General features: G+C 38.2%; 1 protein-coding gene across 1 annotated transcript in view; it reads left to right on the forward strand.

Annotated features, from left to right (window-relative positions):
* si:dkey-288a3.2 (protein phosphatase 1 regulatory subunit 37) overlaps positions 1-17,044 on the forward strand; it is a 100,329-nt gene that overhangs the window by 44,516 nt on the left and 38,769 nt on the right. Inside the window, exons 9-11 of the mRNA XM_055230961.1 lie at positions 1,827-1,939; positions 10,653-10,794; positions 11,703-11,869. Of these exons, the coding sequence (XP_055086936.1) occupies positions 1,827-1,939; positions 10,653-10,794; positions 11,703-11,869 (422 nt within the window). The remainder of the gene's footprint in view (positions 1-1,826; positions 1,940-10,652; positions 10,795-11,702; positions 11,870-17,044) is intronic.

A 17,044-nucleotide genomic window follows, 5' to 3' on the forward strand; every position in this document is an offset into this window, starting at 1 on the left:
AGACGTTTACCTGAATGTGTCGTGACGGAATTAAAAAAGTTGATTTGTAAACTGAGAATAAAGCTCGAAACATCAGAGAGTTTGATACAACCATGAAATAACAATTAATTACTATATTATTATTAGTATATACGCGCTTATTGTTCCGTATATCGAAGCTGGAACAGTATTTTTTGGGGTCAGTATTTGTCGTTTGAACAGTTTCTTTGCGTTACTGTGAAATATTTGATTATTTTTGGGTTAGATGATCAGATTTAAGATGTAAAATGCTGAATTAATCACTTCTTTGACTCATTACAGATGTAAACTAACGACCAAAGTGGTTAATTCTGCTGTTTCTTTACTACAGCTCACGGTTTTTAAACAATATTGTAGATTTGGAATAGTTTTTGTGGTTTAAATTGATCCTGGATTGTTGCGTCAGTGGCATAAATCAATAGTTTAGCGTCTATTTACTTCAGTGATATATTGAAACTTAAACATTTGCTCTTTATAACAAACAGAGCTACACATTTTTAACCAAATGAAAGTGTAAATATGCTGACTGAATGTTTGTGTTTTGTTGTTGTTAATGTTTTATTGACAAACTGTTTATTCCTTTTTTGACATTTTGATTTAATAATACAACAGTGTTTGTCATAAAGTATTTTGGCGTGTGTTTCAAAGTCTGCATAAAGAAAACTATTATTAAAATATAGGTACGTTTATTTCATTAGTCATGATTATTCTGATTAACGGCCGTAATAATGAACAAAAGAACACGAGGTACATTTAGACCACAGACAAGGCAAGTTTATTTTAGCACAATTCGTAAACAAAGTAATTCAAAGTGCTTTACAGAATAAGAATGACAATAAAATCACAATACAACGAATTAACCCTAATCAACCATAAATAATCATCGTAAAATTAACATTAAAACAGAAAAGTGCAGAATAAACCCCTCTCAGTCACAGCAGATAAACAGAATCGTTTGAGTCTGGATTTAAACTTTGTCAAAGTCAAGGCCTGAGTCACATCTTCAGGAAGAATGTTCAGGTTTAAACTGAACAAAACTGAAACACTGATTAACCTGGTGTAGTCCTGGTTTTGTCCTCGTTTTGTCCTCGTTTAGTGTCTCCTTTAGTCCAGGTTTAGTCCCGGTTTAGTTCTGGTTCAGTTCTGGTTCAGTCCTAGTTCAGTCCTGGTTTAGTCCTCGTTTAGTGTCTCATTTAGTCTCGGTTAAGTCCTGTTTAAATGAGGACTAAACCTGGACTAGTGTCACATTTAGTCCCTGTTAAGTCCTGTTTAGTCCCGGTTTAGTCCTCGTTTAGTGTCTCATTTAGTCCTGGTTAAGTCCTATTTAGTCCTCATTTAGTCCTCATTTAGTGTCACATTTAGTCCCGGTTTAGTCCTCGTTTAGTGTCCCGGTTTAGTCCTCGTTTAGTGTCTCATTTAGTCCCGGTTTAGTCCTCATTTAGTCCTCGTTTAGTGTCTCATTTAGTCCCGGTTTAGTCCTCGTTTAGTGTCTCATTTAGTCCAGGTTTAGTCCTCGTTTAGTGTCTCATTTAGTCCCGGTTAAGTCCCGGTTTAGTTCTCGTTTAGTGTCTCATTTAGTCCCGGTTAAGTCCTGTTTAGTCCTGGTTTAGTCCTGACTGGGCACCAGGAGGAAAATAATTTAATTTCACCCCTGTTCTTCCTTCTTCTGAAAAAGAAACTTGGTCAAAACAGACTCTAATTCCGATACTCGTTTCATTGATTAGTTTCTGGGTATTTAATTTTTGAATTAAGTTGTTATTTTTGTCAAACTCACCTGAACAACTTGAATAACTGTTTGTTTTTTTCAGGCCTGGAGGAGCTTTGTGACGGGTTAAGATGGCAGCTGACCGGACTGAAGGTTCTGCTTCTGAAAAACAACAAAATCACTGCAAAAGGCATGACGCACCTGGCCAAAGCTCTGGTAAAACAACACACATGGAATAAAACCACACATTTAACGTTCAAAATGAGCTCACCACAAAGGCTGAAGTCATTTAGATCGAGCGATGTCAAAGAAAACCCGGCATCCGTGGAGTTTTCAAAGTTTCCTCTGAAATGCTTGGTTGGTATTAACAAAAAAATGGAAACAAAAGAAGCCGAAATCCCTGGACGTGTTGCGATTGTGCGCAGGGACTTGGGTTTTTATTCTCAAAATGCAAACGTGAATTGCAGCTCAGTGTGACAATTTGGTATCCTTCCCATGTTGTTCAGAAACACGGGGTGATTTCACTTATATTTCCAATCTTTCAACTTATTATTCATGACGATGATGAAACCACGTTCTCACAAACTCTTATTTTATTCATCAGAGTCACATTTAAGTAACAGCAAAGTTATTACATCATGATCACGCAATTACTGTTTGAAATGGAAATGTGTAGAATTGACCTGTCTACATTGTACTTCAACATAAAGGATAGTGGCAGGGTGGTTAGCTCTGCTCTTTTCATTACTGTACTTCATGCTGTAACCTCACTGAATCAATTAAAGCTGCAAGGTGTAACTTTTCAGATATGGGGTCTGTCGGTCTGCCACCTTCTTTTTCCACATTTCCGTTGGGGAAAAAGCCTTGAATGTTCCACAGAATGTCATGAAACTTCGTGGATTTACTCAGTTGCAGGTGTCTTCATGTCCTCTCGGTTTGTACATGTCCAAAATGGGCCTGCAGTAGATTTAAGAGACAAAAAACAGGACAAAAAGGAATCTGAACCTAGAAGGAAAGGCGTAACTATGAAAAACTTGAGAGGTTTTTCAGACCGTTTGAGATTCTGGTCGATTTCAAACCTAAAAAAACTGGTTCAGCCAAAGGACAAAACCCTGACACATAAACAAAGTAATGTGGTCGACGCCATTCAGTGAAGTGAAGAGTGCAGAGAGAAACTAAACAGACACTTCATAAGAGAATGAACCGACAGCGTCACAAGAGCAGCTCAGGACCACAGTCTGATGTTCATCTCCATCTCAAAGACACTGACCACAACTTTGAACAGAGTGAGGTTCAGATCTGAGCCAGAGGAAAGAAATGGTTTGAGAGGAGAGTTAAAGGAAAGACAATCCTTCCTACATCTCTATCCTCAGACCCAAAACCAACAAAGAGAACAATCGCAGGGTCGTCAAAGGTTGAATAGGGTCGTTTAAGCTGAAACTGGAGACAATAGCTACAGTTTCAGTGTCGTTAGCGCCTCCTTCAGACAGATATAAGGCAGTGTCCAGCAATAATTTGACCAGAACTGAAGAAGCGCCTTGGACGAGCAGCAAAACGTCTTCACTCTTACAATGATTTGTCCAGTTGACAGATTTAAACTTCGCTTTTGGTACTTTACAGATCTGACCTGTAACTTGGTCTGACGGCGTCACGTACGTGTAGATGGATCATACTCTGGGATATTCAAGGCGAAGCAAACACATCTCCATGGAGACTGGCAGTTGGCAGATAGTCAACGTTTAATAATTCGTACTTTTGGTTATTTATTTCCAGTGTCCAGACAGGGCGCACTTCAGGTTGGAGCTTATTTCTTCGATTTGCCTCTTACACGATGGTAATAATTGACACAAAATGAATATATATCGAAAATAAAACCTTTATTATTTCCACACTGTGACTCTGTGGTAATATGGGACACAAAATGTTCTAGATAATCCATTCTGTTGTTGATCAAATACGTGTTTCTGTTTCTTTTTAATGTCTCAAATCACATTCTGTACCCCTGAATCCCATTGGTGACGAAAGTGCAAACTAGCAGATGCATCTCATTGGAAACTTCAAATCATTTAATCGTTCTTTAATCCTAAATAGTTTCTTTCTTTGTTGCTTAGAAATATAATTAATTTGCATATCCCTACCCTTATGCTCAGACTTTACCCAAATCACTGCTTTGTCCATTTGAAACGCGCTTCATCTGCTGTTGGTAAAATGGAAAAAAAAAACACGTATTATTCTTTGTGTCGTTATATGTCAGACTTTAAACATGATCTTGAGTCCCTTTGTTTTGTTATTTCATGTTTTAAAACTTAAAATAATGACCATGTATAAGTCCAAATATTATATTCCAGTTTGCGCGCTCACCGTATTAAAGTCTGGGGTAGGTCTCCATCTACTGGCAGCAGAGAAAACTACAATGTGGAAAAAACAAACAAACAGTTGTTATCTAATTAAGTACAAAGTGTAAATATAAACATGCGGAGTAATGAACGCGATTTGATGTCAGGAATGTTTAGAATGAGTCTGGTGAAGATTTGTGAAATTAAAAACTGCACAGGGCTTCTACCTATGACGTAACAATCCAGGGACAATTCAAATCTAGTGTTTTGTGACTGTTCCCTGATCAAAAATTTACGTGGAGTTGTATTTTGCTTCAGTGACACTTTACCCACTCTGAACAGTTTTATAACATCGTTTAAACCCACAGACTGTGTAAAGACGTGACTAAGCGAGTGTGACGTCGTTGGAGCAGTTATAGCGGTGAATTTGGAGTTGAGTTTCATATTTGCAATTCTGACCGCGAGTATCATAGCAACCAAATAGCCAATCCGGAGCGAGGCTGTTGAAAGAAACGCCCCTTCTAAGCCATGCTAAATCAGCACTGCGGGCGCTTAGCAACCCTGTCAATCAAACCTGTTGCTAATGCTAGCGGGAGTGACCTCTGACAAAGAAAGCACCTCATTTTATTGACCTCCTAAGACCCGAAACAAAAACAAATAATTATCTTTTTACATTATGTAGTTTCTGAGAGAAGTGATGTAAAACTAGTGTCCTCATATGTGGACGTCATTTGAGAGATTTAAGACCCTGAAACAGCAACATTTGTCCTGAGTAAAAACAAAATGAGAAACAACAATTGTGTGTCTTGGAGCAGGAGACATGTGACTTTACAAAAATTAAAATAAAAAAAATATTCTGAACATTCTAAACCAGGGGTGACCCAATTGATCAAAATCAGTACTTTTTATGGTAAATTTGAGTATTTCTACCAATCCAACCTAAATAACATCACTCTGCATTGTCAAACAGACCTAATAATAATATTTTAAGGCTTATTTAAAGTGTTAAAAGCACCGATCTGAATTATCCACCGTATTGACACCGATCTATGGCCCTCCGTGTCGATTATTTTTCACGATGTGGCACCCCTGTTCTAAACTCTTAAAAATATTAAAAACTGAACATTTTTGCATTGTTACTGTTCTTGTATACTGTTCTTCTTCTAAACATTTGCGTTATGGCCTAGACAACCGAAAATGTGTTGTCCACGTATGAAGACGACGAATGATTTACAGACATAATAGTGAAATAAAAACCCCAGGATCATGTAGAGGGTTAATACGAACATTTAAGACCAAAATGACGAGTCTGACAGCAGCAGAGACAGAGAGAGAGTGGACAGTAAAAACAAAAAAACAAAAAAAATAACTAACTAAAAATAACTAAAAAAATAAAAATAACAAAATATAAAGAAAATAAACAAAAATAACTAAAAAACAAAAAAGACTCCTCAAAATAAAAAATAAGAAAATAAACAAAAAAAAATCTCGAAATAACAAAAAAAACAAACAAAACAAACAAACCAAACAAAAAAACCTTCAAAAAATACATAACTCAAAAAAAAAAAAAAAAAAATGATAATAATTCAAAAATAAACTCAAAATAAATAAACAAAAAACTCAACAAATAAATAAATAATAATAACTCAAACATAAATAAATAAATAAAATAATTCAAAAATAAACTCAAAATAACTAAAAAAAAGAAATGAACCCCAGGATCATGTAGCGCACGTTAATACAAACATTTTACAACAGTTACAGAAAGAGGGGCGATAATTTTTATACGTAGAGCCAGAATCGAAGGAGCCGGAAGCGCGTTCATGCTCACTTTCTATTTGTAACGTAGCGGCTAGCACGTTAGCTACGTCCATTTATCCATACAGTCCATGTTTACAGCTTTAAAAAAGTCATTCCGGCCTAATCCGTGTCCTTTGGGAGCCTCAGTTGGACTTGATCCTCTCTGAAAATATCCCTCCTCTTCACTTCTTCTTCTTCTCCTTCTTCTTTTTTCCTCTCTTAATAACATGCATTCCTTCCGCCTGATTGGCACCATAAACGGCACCTTACTGTCATGTGAGGGGCGATTGTACGAGTCAAAAGGCTAGAAATTAACGCCTTGTCCTACTCCGCACACACACACACACACACACATTTACTCTGGTCCTATTCACTGCTACCAAAAGAACACTTGATTCAATAATAGATGCATGTTAAGGAGGGGAGCTCTTGTGGCCTGCCAGTCATGGAGATAAGTAGATGTCCTTGCAGGCCGTAATGATGATAATTAAAGCTGGTCTTGTCGAATATGATGAAGAGGAGAGCTGTAATTAACCTTTCTCATTGGTGGATATGGTATGCACTTTTGTCCTGTCCTCTTGACTCGCTGGGCACAAAGACGACCACAGGGATTTTATTATTTTTATGTTTATTTTTTAATTTTTCCCTCTCTCTCCTCTTTTAAAGTAGATTTTCTGACACATTTGCTGTCAATCTTGAATATCAGGCCAAATAAAATACAGATTATTTCATAAAATGTGTAAAATTTGTGCAGAGAAGGAAAGATTTCACCGCTGCCCAGCCTCGGTGTAACGCAACTCCCTTTAATCGTATCACAAAAATAATATTGTTCCATCCTTATTGACAACTTTTCCCGACACATTGTCCATTTGCTTTTGAATCCAGAGTAATTGCCGGTCAATAAGTTCTGCCGATACTTTTGGGTGGACATACAGGACCGATTTTGATCATTTTCCCCGAATTATGCTACTTAACTTTATGAAAAAACATGTATAATTGTTAGGATTTCAACCACTTTAAGCCATTTTACAACAGTTTCATGTTTGCAATAATGGTGTTTTTAGAAATTCCACATTTATTTATTTGATTTTATTAGTTAAATCTTAAATAACGTGTAACATTTAACTTCATGTGGATTAAAAAAAACATGTCCAAACGAAAACTGCTGCCATAAACCAACAAGTAGCTGTGGTGTAATAACTCTCATTAATCGTTTCGCAAAAATATAATGTTTTTATTGCCAACTTTTCCTGACGTATAGTCCATTCGGTTTTGAAGAATGGGTGAAATGTATTTGACTTCTCCGTGCCCTTTTGAACCGATTTTAGTGTCAAAACTAGAGATTGACTGATGTTTTTTCCCAAATTATGCAACTTAAACTCTCCCACAGCCGTTTTTACCACCCACCTTTAAGACAGCTGTGAAATCACGTTTTGTGCAGTGATCTCTTTGCACTTAAGTGTTTAAATATAGTTTATATACACTTAATAATAAACATGATAGATGTATTTACTCAGCAGTTTATCAGGTTGATCCATGGCTCTTTTGTTTACTTTTCACTGTACTACTGCCAGAAACATGGTGGATTTCTAAGATAACGGGCGTTTTTTTGATGTTTCAAGATACTTTTTAATTAAATTCTAAGTAAATACATAACCATCAGTCTCCTCCGTGCCGTGTCTCCTGTCCAGTACAGAATGTGTTCAGACAAATTTACACAAACGTTGGATCTCAGTGTGACTCTGAAGTGCTGTACATTTGCAATTTGTTTTCTCCCCGACAAAACCCACAATGTCGATGAAACGTTCTGCACCGACAAAGACGCCTACGAAGGTTTGAACTTTGAGAGAGTTTAAACGAGAGAGAAATGTGAGAAAATGTTAACGCCTGTGTGAGAAAAGTGTATAAAGTGTGTGGTGAGGAGAAAGAAAGAAAGAAAGAAAAAAGAGAGAAAAAAAGAAAGAAAAAAGAGAGAAAAAGAAAGAAAAAGAAAAAAGAATGAAAGAGAAAAAAACAAAGAAAAAAGAAAGAGAAAGAAAGAAAGAAAGAAAGAAAGAGAAAAAAAGAATGAAAGAGAAAAAGAAAGAAAAAAACAAATAAAGAAAAAAGAAAGAAAAGGAAAAAAGAGAGAATGAAAGAGAAAAAGAAAGAAAAAGAGAAAAAAAGAAAGAAAGAAAAGAGAAAAAGAAAGAACATGAAAGAAAGAAAAAAGACAGAAAAAGAAAGAAAGAGAAAAAAGAAAGAAAAAGAGAAAAAAGAAAGAAAGAGAAAAAGGAAGAAGAAGGAAGACGAAGAAAGAGTGTGAGAAAAGTGTATAAAGTGTGTGGTGAGGGGTTTTACAGACAAAAACATAGAGAATAATTTTTTTTGTACTCTACACACAGGGACACTTTTGTATAACAGTAATATGAAGTATTTTGTCGACTTTACATTTCCGGTGCTTATTTCTGTTGCTCTTTTCTTGCAGTGTATCATGTGTGAACGAACATTTTTTTTAAGAGATGCCTTCAAAAAACCCCCGCCGTCTTCAAACTTCTCACTCGAACCCTCCCGCGGTCTCACGTTTGACAGGCTTCAACCAAGCTTGACTCTTGCACACTCTCAGCCACGCGTTCGCCTCTTTAATTGTCTGCTATTATCCCATGTGCATACCCATTTGAGACCCTCTGCTTCCCCCTGCTCCTCTCCTGCCTCCATCCTTGCCCCAAAACGCTCCTACGACACTCGAAATTAAAAAAAAAAAAGCTGTTTTGTTGTCACCGCGCTGCAAACTCTCTCTCCGGATGTTGCCTCGGTTGCCTGTCCGCCCCCTCGCTCCGCTGTTCCAAGCAGTGACCAGCGGAGACGAGCAGGAGTGGCCAAGCAAAAACTGGTGGGTGTTTGGCTGTCGGGGCAACGCAAGGTTCCCTAGTGCAGCTAAAATATTCCCCAGTGTAGCTTTTTACGCTCCAGCTAATCAACCTTCACCGCTAATGTGACTCGAGAGACAAAAAAACACAACTTCTGAGCGTTTTAACATGAGAGGAAAACAGTTTGGGAAGGAATAATAATCACCGCGTAATAATAATGATGATTAAAAGTACTCAGAGTGGAAATGGGAACACTTCAGAGGGGGGAGACGGAGCGGAAACTAGCGACGAGCTAACTAGACGGAGACGACTGTTCTAACTGTAACTGTTACTAAATATTGCGACGATGTGGGAAACGTCTACCATCGTGAAATTTACTCGATGAAATGGGAACAACATAGAAGATGATGCACTTTTGCTCAGTTTCATTGCAAACTATTAAAGTCGTTCACTGTTTTTACTGTTATTTTTGACACAATTTGACAAAAAAACTTGCCTTTTTGCGTTTTATAATCATAATTTAATGACCAGTCTCCATATTATTGCAATAGTAGTAAGAGGTCAGTAATAACGGACCGTATTTTCCGGACTATAACTCGCATTTTTTTCAGCTTGGTCAGAGGTGCGACTTATATTTCACATTTGAATCAGATCGGAGTACGTTTTTTTTCTTCATTATTATGCATTTTTTGGCTGATGTGACTTATACTCCAGTGCGATTTGTACTCCAGAAAATACGGCGATAGAGTTTGGGATTGAAATTGGATTTTCCGTTAGCTGAATGTGAGTTTTAAGATGGTAAATGCTAAAGCTAACGTTCATTCAAAGGTCTTCTTACACTATAAAGTGATAAATGTATTTACCCAGCAGTTTATCAGGTTGATCCATGGCTCTTTTGTGTACTTTTTATTGTTGTTTTGGTTAATGTTTATCTATGAGCATATTGCACGACTGCCAGAAACATGGCGGATTTCAATGGTAACGGGCGTTTTTTGACCTTCCAAGATCTCTATACCTTTTAATTCAATTCTAAATTCATGCATAGTAATAATTGTTGAACTATTTTAAATTACGTCTGTTTAATCCCTCAGTCGTCCAGGTCTGAACCATAATAAAAGACAAAGTTTAAATCTGTCAACTGGACAAAACGTTGTAGGACTGAAGACGTTTCGCTGCTCGTCCAATCCGTTTCGTCAGTTCTGGTCAGATTACTGCTGGACACTGCCTTATATCTGTCTGAAGTTTACAGTTTCAGGCCTAAATTCAGCTTTAAAGGCCCTGGCTAAGTCTATTGTTCTCTTTTTTTGAACCAACAACAGCAGTTATGGCATTAAACGGATCTAGCTGCACGTCTGTCCGAGTTACTCTCCTTCTGTAAAACATATGTGAGCCAGGTGCGCTCAGGCTGAACAGAAGGTGGCGCTATTCCATTATCTTAACCAGAGCGACGAGGAGGAGAGTGGGACGCGTTTTCACGTTTATACAAAGATGGCAAGCACTCATTAAAGGTGCCGTTTTGGGTCGGCCACTCCATGTTTAACAGTTTTATGTCACAGTCTATGTCGCGTTTATTCACCTACAACTGTTTTTATTGTTGATTTTATTTGCTCGTCTCCATGGCGATGGATAAACGGAACATATTTTATCTGCGTAAGCCCTCAGTAGGAATCGAGGCCCGAGATATCGCCTGTATAACTCCAATATCAGACCCAAAGGAACAAAGGAACAAAGAGAACACTAAAGCGAGTCAGTAGGGCCATTTAAAGCAGGGATTTGACCAGAACTGAAGAAACGGCTTGTAGGAGCGAAGACGTTTGGCTGCTCGTCCAAGCAGCTAAACGTCTTCGCTCCTACAACTATTTGTCCAGTTGACAGATTTAACTTTGTCTTTTACTGATTTTAAATGATTACGAAATTGTGCGTTTTGTGATGTTCGCTTTTCAGCCGGTGCTTCGGGTGCTGCAGGTTTTGGACTTGGGGGAAAACCTTTTGGGAAATGAAGGAGTCCACATCATCCGAGAGCCTCTGATGGCGAATAACTCCCTGCTGCAGCTCGGACTCGCTCAGACCTCCATCACGTGCGAAGGTGAGGAGCTTACTCGGTTATGAAGTTTTATTTATTTATTATTTTCAAGTTAGATTCTTCCTTGCAGCATCATCTCCGTTTGTCAAAACTGGGACTCGCGTAGATCGCTTAGACATGTAGCTTTTCTTGAGAGGAGTCATCTGCCACCTGCCATCTGTTCGTCTCCATGGAGATGCGTTGCTTTGCTTGGAATGTTCCACACTATGGCCGTGTCCCAATTCGACGGCTGCACAGTTTGAAGGACCCAGTTGATGAAGGGTGCTCCTCCGTGGACCGCAAAGGCCGGGCTGAAATGGGACAGGCCTACGTCAACCACTGTCTGTGCGCTTACGTTATGTTGCTTACATTACGTCGCCTAGCAAACGTGATAGCTGCTTTTTAGTAAAATTTTAACAGTTTCATGTCGCACTGTTTTCGGTGAGGTAAACCAGTTCTGACATTCAAAAGTGTATTCCGTAGCGGCCGCGGACTCCATTTTCTCTCGTAGAAGAAGTGACGCGAGGTCGATGATGGGATATAGAAGTGTGCGAAGTCTGCTCAGATGCTCGGTTCGTTCACAGCCAATCTCCATAGAAACGTAGAGCGCATTCGTCGCCCACGTTCATGTTGGGTGCGCGAAACGGGACAGGCCTTGTTGCGCCGGAAGTGACGTAAGTGCGCTTGAAATGCAGCTAACGAAGTGTGCAGCCGATGAACTGGGACACGATTTATGGTTTTAAACTGGCGATCGACTACAAGTGGGGATAAATATATTTAATCTCACACTGCGGAACATTCCAGGTGAATCCCAAACATCTTCTTGGGGACTATGAGGTGGAGGTAAGCCGCTATAGTCACAGCTGCCCTGGGGTAGACTGACAGAAGCGAGGCTGCACACTCCACATTATCATTCCTCGTGTTTGTTGTAGGTGCAGTGGCTCTGGCCGAAGTCATGGCCGAGTCTCGGCTCCTTCAGACTCTGGACTTGGGTCAGAACGAGGTGAGGGTCGGGGGTCTGATGGCTCTGTGTCTGGCCCTGAGGATCAACCGCTCCGTGGTCACTCTCCGCCTGGACCAGCAGCCTCCCACAGAGCAGGTGGGTCAACTGTCCGTGGTGCGACTGAGAGAGAATCAAACGAGGAGTCTTGTGCCAAAAAGGTCATATTTTTGAACATTTTTAGCCGATTCTGTCCATTCGGCGAAACTGCGGTTGATAATTGTGATTGTGAAGGAACGAATCCAGACCAGGCAGAGCTGAAAGAAGTTTTTATCTGATATTAGAAGAGTGAAGGTGCAGACAGCGGCACATGCGTTACATCTCAAGTACTTATCTCCTGAGAAAGGTACTGTCTATAGAAAGCTGCACCTACATGGACTTAAACTGATTTTACTCACTGTCCGTACAAGGAAATAAATGGATATACTTTTAGCTGTTCACAGGGATTCAGAATATGGTAAAGTTTGATGACAAAGGCCTTGATCACAGGTTTATGGAGCCGCAGCCTGACCAAAAACAAGGTCCCACACTGTAATATTTGGTTGTTCCGCCTTTAGCTTTACTTACGGCACACATTTTTGTTTTATCTCATTCATAAAAGGTCAGTTTCTTTCTTTTATTCTTTATTTGTCCATGTACAAATTCATTAATCTCACAAAAGAGATGATTCGTACCAGATTTAGCTGCTGTTTCCTTCCCTCTGCAGTCCCTGGACGGTGAACACGCATTAAAACACGCATTTCATCACAATTACACTATAAAACTAACAGTTCAGCAGTGATATTAGCAGGAAAAGACAATAAATGTCTCCATGTCCAGTAGAGTGCGTTTCCTTCAGTCCAAACACATAAAAAATCAATATGTGCAGGTTTTTACAGTGAAACAGAACAAAATGAACTAAACTGATGTGGACATGTTTGATTATCTAAAATGTTTCTAGCAAAATTATTCAAATTTGCAGACAGTTTCAGAGTCTGGAGCTGATTCTCTGATGGTTTGAAAAGAAAAGGCTGAGGATTAGTTTGGACCTGTGCAGTTTGGGTTCAGAAAACTTCAGAAAACCGTCAAAACTAAAAATGTTGTATACAGTAGTTTGCAAAACATTTCTAGCGGAGGGGAAAAAAATCTAAAATCAAATCGAAAAGTTAATCAAAATTCAGATTTTTGGAGAACAAAATCGACAATTTTACTTTTAGACTAAATCTGCAAACTCTAGTAACGGCCATTGGTTCGTAGCTCAACAGATCAGATAATTTTGTAGTTTTTGTTCATGATTCTGATAAACCGAGAAACTGAAACCTCTTTCCACATGTCAGTTCTACCATTTCTATTCCTTTTCCTGGATATAATCAACTTTTTGATGAATCAGATGCTCCACAGTATGGCATTAAGGTTATTTATCTCCCTGGAGACAAGGCAACAACCAGGTCAAGTTACAAGTCAGATTTGTGGAGAAGTGAATGGCGTAAGAATAAATGTCTTTCTAGGTATTTATATCCTGGTATGATGTATAATTTAATGCAATAAGACCCAGAAAGTCTCAAAATATTTATAATTTTTTAGATTTTTAGTGATATTTAGTTTGTACCCGACCCATTTTTGTGACTCAAATGGACGATGTCGGTGAAGTGTCTTGCTTCAGGACACAACAGTAACATAGATCAGACTCAAACTGGCAACTCTTTGGTCCAAGGGCAAACATATCTGGACGCCATGTCTCAAAACAGTCAAATAATCGTTTTTTTTATTTGAAAGTGACATTTTATTGCCATGGAGACAAGCCGACAACCAGGTAAAGTTACGCGTCAGATTTGTGGAGAAGTGAACTGAGTAAGAATAAATGTCGTGCCAGGTATTTATATCCTGGTATGATGTAATAAGACCCAGAAAGTCTCAGAATATTTATATTTTTTTTAGCTTTTTAGTGATATTTAGTTTGTACAGCCTCCTTTCATAATCTTCCTTTAACAACCCGACCTATTTTTGTGACTCAAATTGTTACACGTCAGATTTGCGGAGAGGCGAGCCAACTCTCAATAAGGATGCATGTTTATAGAGGTATTTATATCCTGGTTGTGGATATAATTTCCTGGATATGGTCAACTTTTTTCAGTCTAGTAGCTCTGATTTTGTGGAAAGCTCCCACATTAATATTTGTTTCGATAACGCTGACGTTGAAAGAAACATCTGTACTTCGCTAAACAGGTTCTGGCTCGGTTTTAAGGCAAAATTTGACTTCCTTAATCCTCGTAGCCAAAAAAACGAACAGTCTAAGTCGCCTTTTTCACACTGCGAGCGATCAAATGACTCTCGCTGCTTTCAAACTGCCATCGAACCGATAATTAAAAGATAGCGGCGATGACTTGACGAGTTTCCATCATAAACAACTTGTCTGTTTTTTTGATTTATCCCGATTCGTGTGGTCACAAATTTGTCACTTGGATCCCAAACTAAGTCGCAGTTCATGTGAAACCCGTCTCTCCTCCCTCCTCTCGTCTTTCTCTCTTACACCTTCCATGTCGTCGAAGGCCCGAGGAAAACGATGCCATAACTTTAATACATGCCCCTGCTGGATTCACAAAATAATTACCCACACTTGCCATCTGTTTGTCATGATTTTATCTCCGCTAACTTATTTGCATATTAAAGCATTAATTAAAATCTCCAAGGAGCTGAATGCTTACTTTAAAATTAACTCTGAAGGCTATTCCGTGCGCAGCTTCCAAAGTTGTTTTATTTTTGTTTGCAGTGGTTTTCGACGTTTGTTTGTCGCGTTGTTTACACGATTAACTCGGATTTTATTTATTTATTTATTTTATGAAATGGCTCCTCTGGCTAAAGTCAAGTGACGAGATGTGCCAGATTTTAGAGGGATGGCGTTTATAGAGCTTTGTTGATTGTGTGTGTGCACGTCCTAAAACGTGTAATCACCTCGCCGCGAAAACGATAAATATCAGAGTTTGTGACATGACTGGAAATCAGATGCTCCGCAGTGTGGCTTTAAGGTTTTCTATCTCCGTGGAGACAAGACAAGGTGACAAGCAGGTCAAGTTACGAGTCAGATTTGTGGCAATGTCTTTCGAGGTATTTATATCCTGCTAATATTAAGTATAATAATAATTAAAAAAAACATATAATAAAACATATAATAAAACATAATAATAATAATAATAATAAATAGAATAATAATAATAATAAGTAGAATAATAATAATAATAATAATAATTAATAATAATAATAATAATAATAGATAGAATAATAATAATAAATAGTATAGTATAGTAATAATAATAAAATATTTAGAATTTTATTGATTTTAGTGATACAGTGGTGACAACAGTCTACAGTCCCTTAGCCAATCAGGACACAGAACACAATGCACGTTCATACGCTGTAAAAAAGCATAAAAAATTGCACACAAAAAATCTGTGAAACAGCGAGAACGTTAAAGGTGAACCATGTTATAGCGAGATACAACTGTATATGGTTTCTACAGATTCCTTTCATATAAAAAAAAAAAAAAAAAAAAAAATGCTAGTTAGATAATCTTCCTTTAACAATCAGACTCGTTATTGTAACTAGAATGTGCCGTGTTGGTGAAGTGTCTTGCTTAAGGACACAACAGTAACACAGACCAGATTCAAACTGGCAACCGTCTGGTCCAAGGTCAAATATTTCCGGACGCCATGTCTTAAAACAAATTAAATAATCTGGTTTCTTTTGAAAATGACATTCAAATTTATGCGTCGTGGAGACAAGCTGACAACCAGGCCAAGTTACACGTCAGGTTTGTGGAGAAGCGAACCAACCCACAATAAAAAAGCATGTTTTTAGAGGTATTTATATCCCGGTTGTGCAGATAATTTGATGTAAAAAGACTATTTCCTGGTCGTAGTTGGCCCAGAACGTCTCATAATGTGTGATTTTTATTGACACAAAGCTGTTCTGTAGATCAGTTTTGTCTTATTTTATTTTCATTTTAAGGAAATAAATGTTTTTATTATCAGTCTCTGAGCAGATCTATTTATATCGGGTATTGTCTGAGGTATAATATCGAAACTGAGCCCGTCACGATAAAACATAAAACATTTTAAGTATGATGTATTGCTTAAAATGTTTTATGTTTTATCGTGACGGGCTCAGTTTGAGTATGTATCGCTTAAGAAGAAGAATAGACGATAAACGATCATTTTGAAACCGATTTACGCCACTGACGCAACAATCCAGGAGCAATTTAAACCACGAAAACTATTCTAAATCGAAAATATTGTTCAAAATCACGAGCTGCAATAAATAAAGAGCAGAATGAAGCACTTTAGAAACACTTTTATGGCTCAAATCTTTGCATACAGCCAAAAAATTACCCAGAATTTCCCAGTACTGCAAATAAAATGTACTGACCTACGAAAAACATTGTTCCACATTTCATCTATTGAAGGATAAATATACACAAAACTACACAAAATCAACCTAAAAGTCCTATCCCTGATCCTCATTCCTATTAATCCAATGGCATTTTCCTGTATAATTAATTTTAACTTGCTTTTTTCCCGTGTCTTTCTCGTCTCCTCTCACTTCACACACGCTCCAAACTGTCCATATTGCCGCCTGCGTTTTTTTTCATGCTCCCTCCAAGACGCCGAGAGACGTGATTAGCATTTCCACTATTGTCGGGAGTTAGTGCGGCTGGATATTTTAAGGCGAATGGTAATAAGGGAATTTTTAAGCTCTGTCAGGTTTCGGAGCGGCGCACAGCTGGGATTTGTCTTGGCATAGCGTTTCCAGGTGGGAGGAGTGACGATTGTATTAAAAAGCAAATCTTTCCATCAGAAAACAGCGGGTGGCCAGATCAAGTGTTCGCGCTCGCACACATTCCCCTAGGTCGCCGAGGAATACGTGCAAATTTCATTCTTGTGTCGGAAAATGAGTGCGAGAGAGTGACAGAAGGGGTTATGGTGCCACTTTTTGGTTTGGTTGACGCCTGGTATAGGGAAAACAGTGTGTGCCTTTTTTTTTCCCCCTCAAGTTTATTTTATAGCATTTTTTAAAACACATATTCCAGTCGAGCAAAGTGGATCGATGCAAACGTATACGTAAACTTAAATAAAATAGTTTTGCAGGGTGTGACGTAAGAGATGCCCATGTTTAAAAGGCGAGAACGAGGAAGAAAAGTGCGAATGTGGGTTAGGTTTGAGTCAAATTAAAGTATTTGAAGGTCCTTTAATCTCCTACGACCCGAGTTCTTGCATCGTTTTATTAATTTGTCTTTGTTTT

Source organism: Periophthalmus magnuspinnatus, chromosome 22 (assembly GCF_009829125.3).
Source record: "Periophthalmus magnuspinnatus isolate fPerMag1 chromosome 22, fPerMag1.2.pri, whole genome shotgun sequence".
NCBI classification, from domain to species: domain Eukaryota; kingdom Metazoa; phylum Chordata; class Actinopteri; order Gobiiformes; family Gobiidae; genus Periophthalmus; species Periophthalmus magnuspinnatus.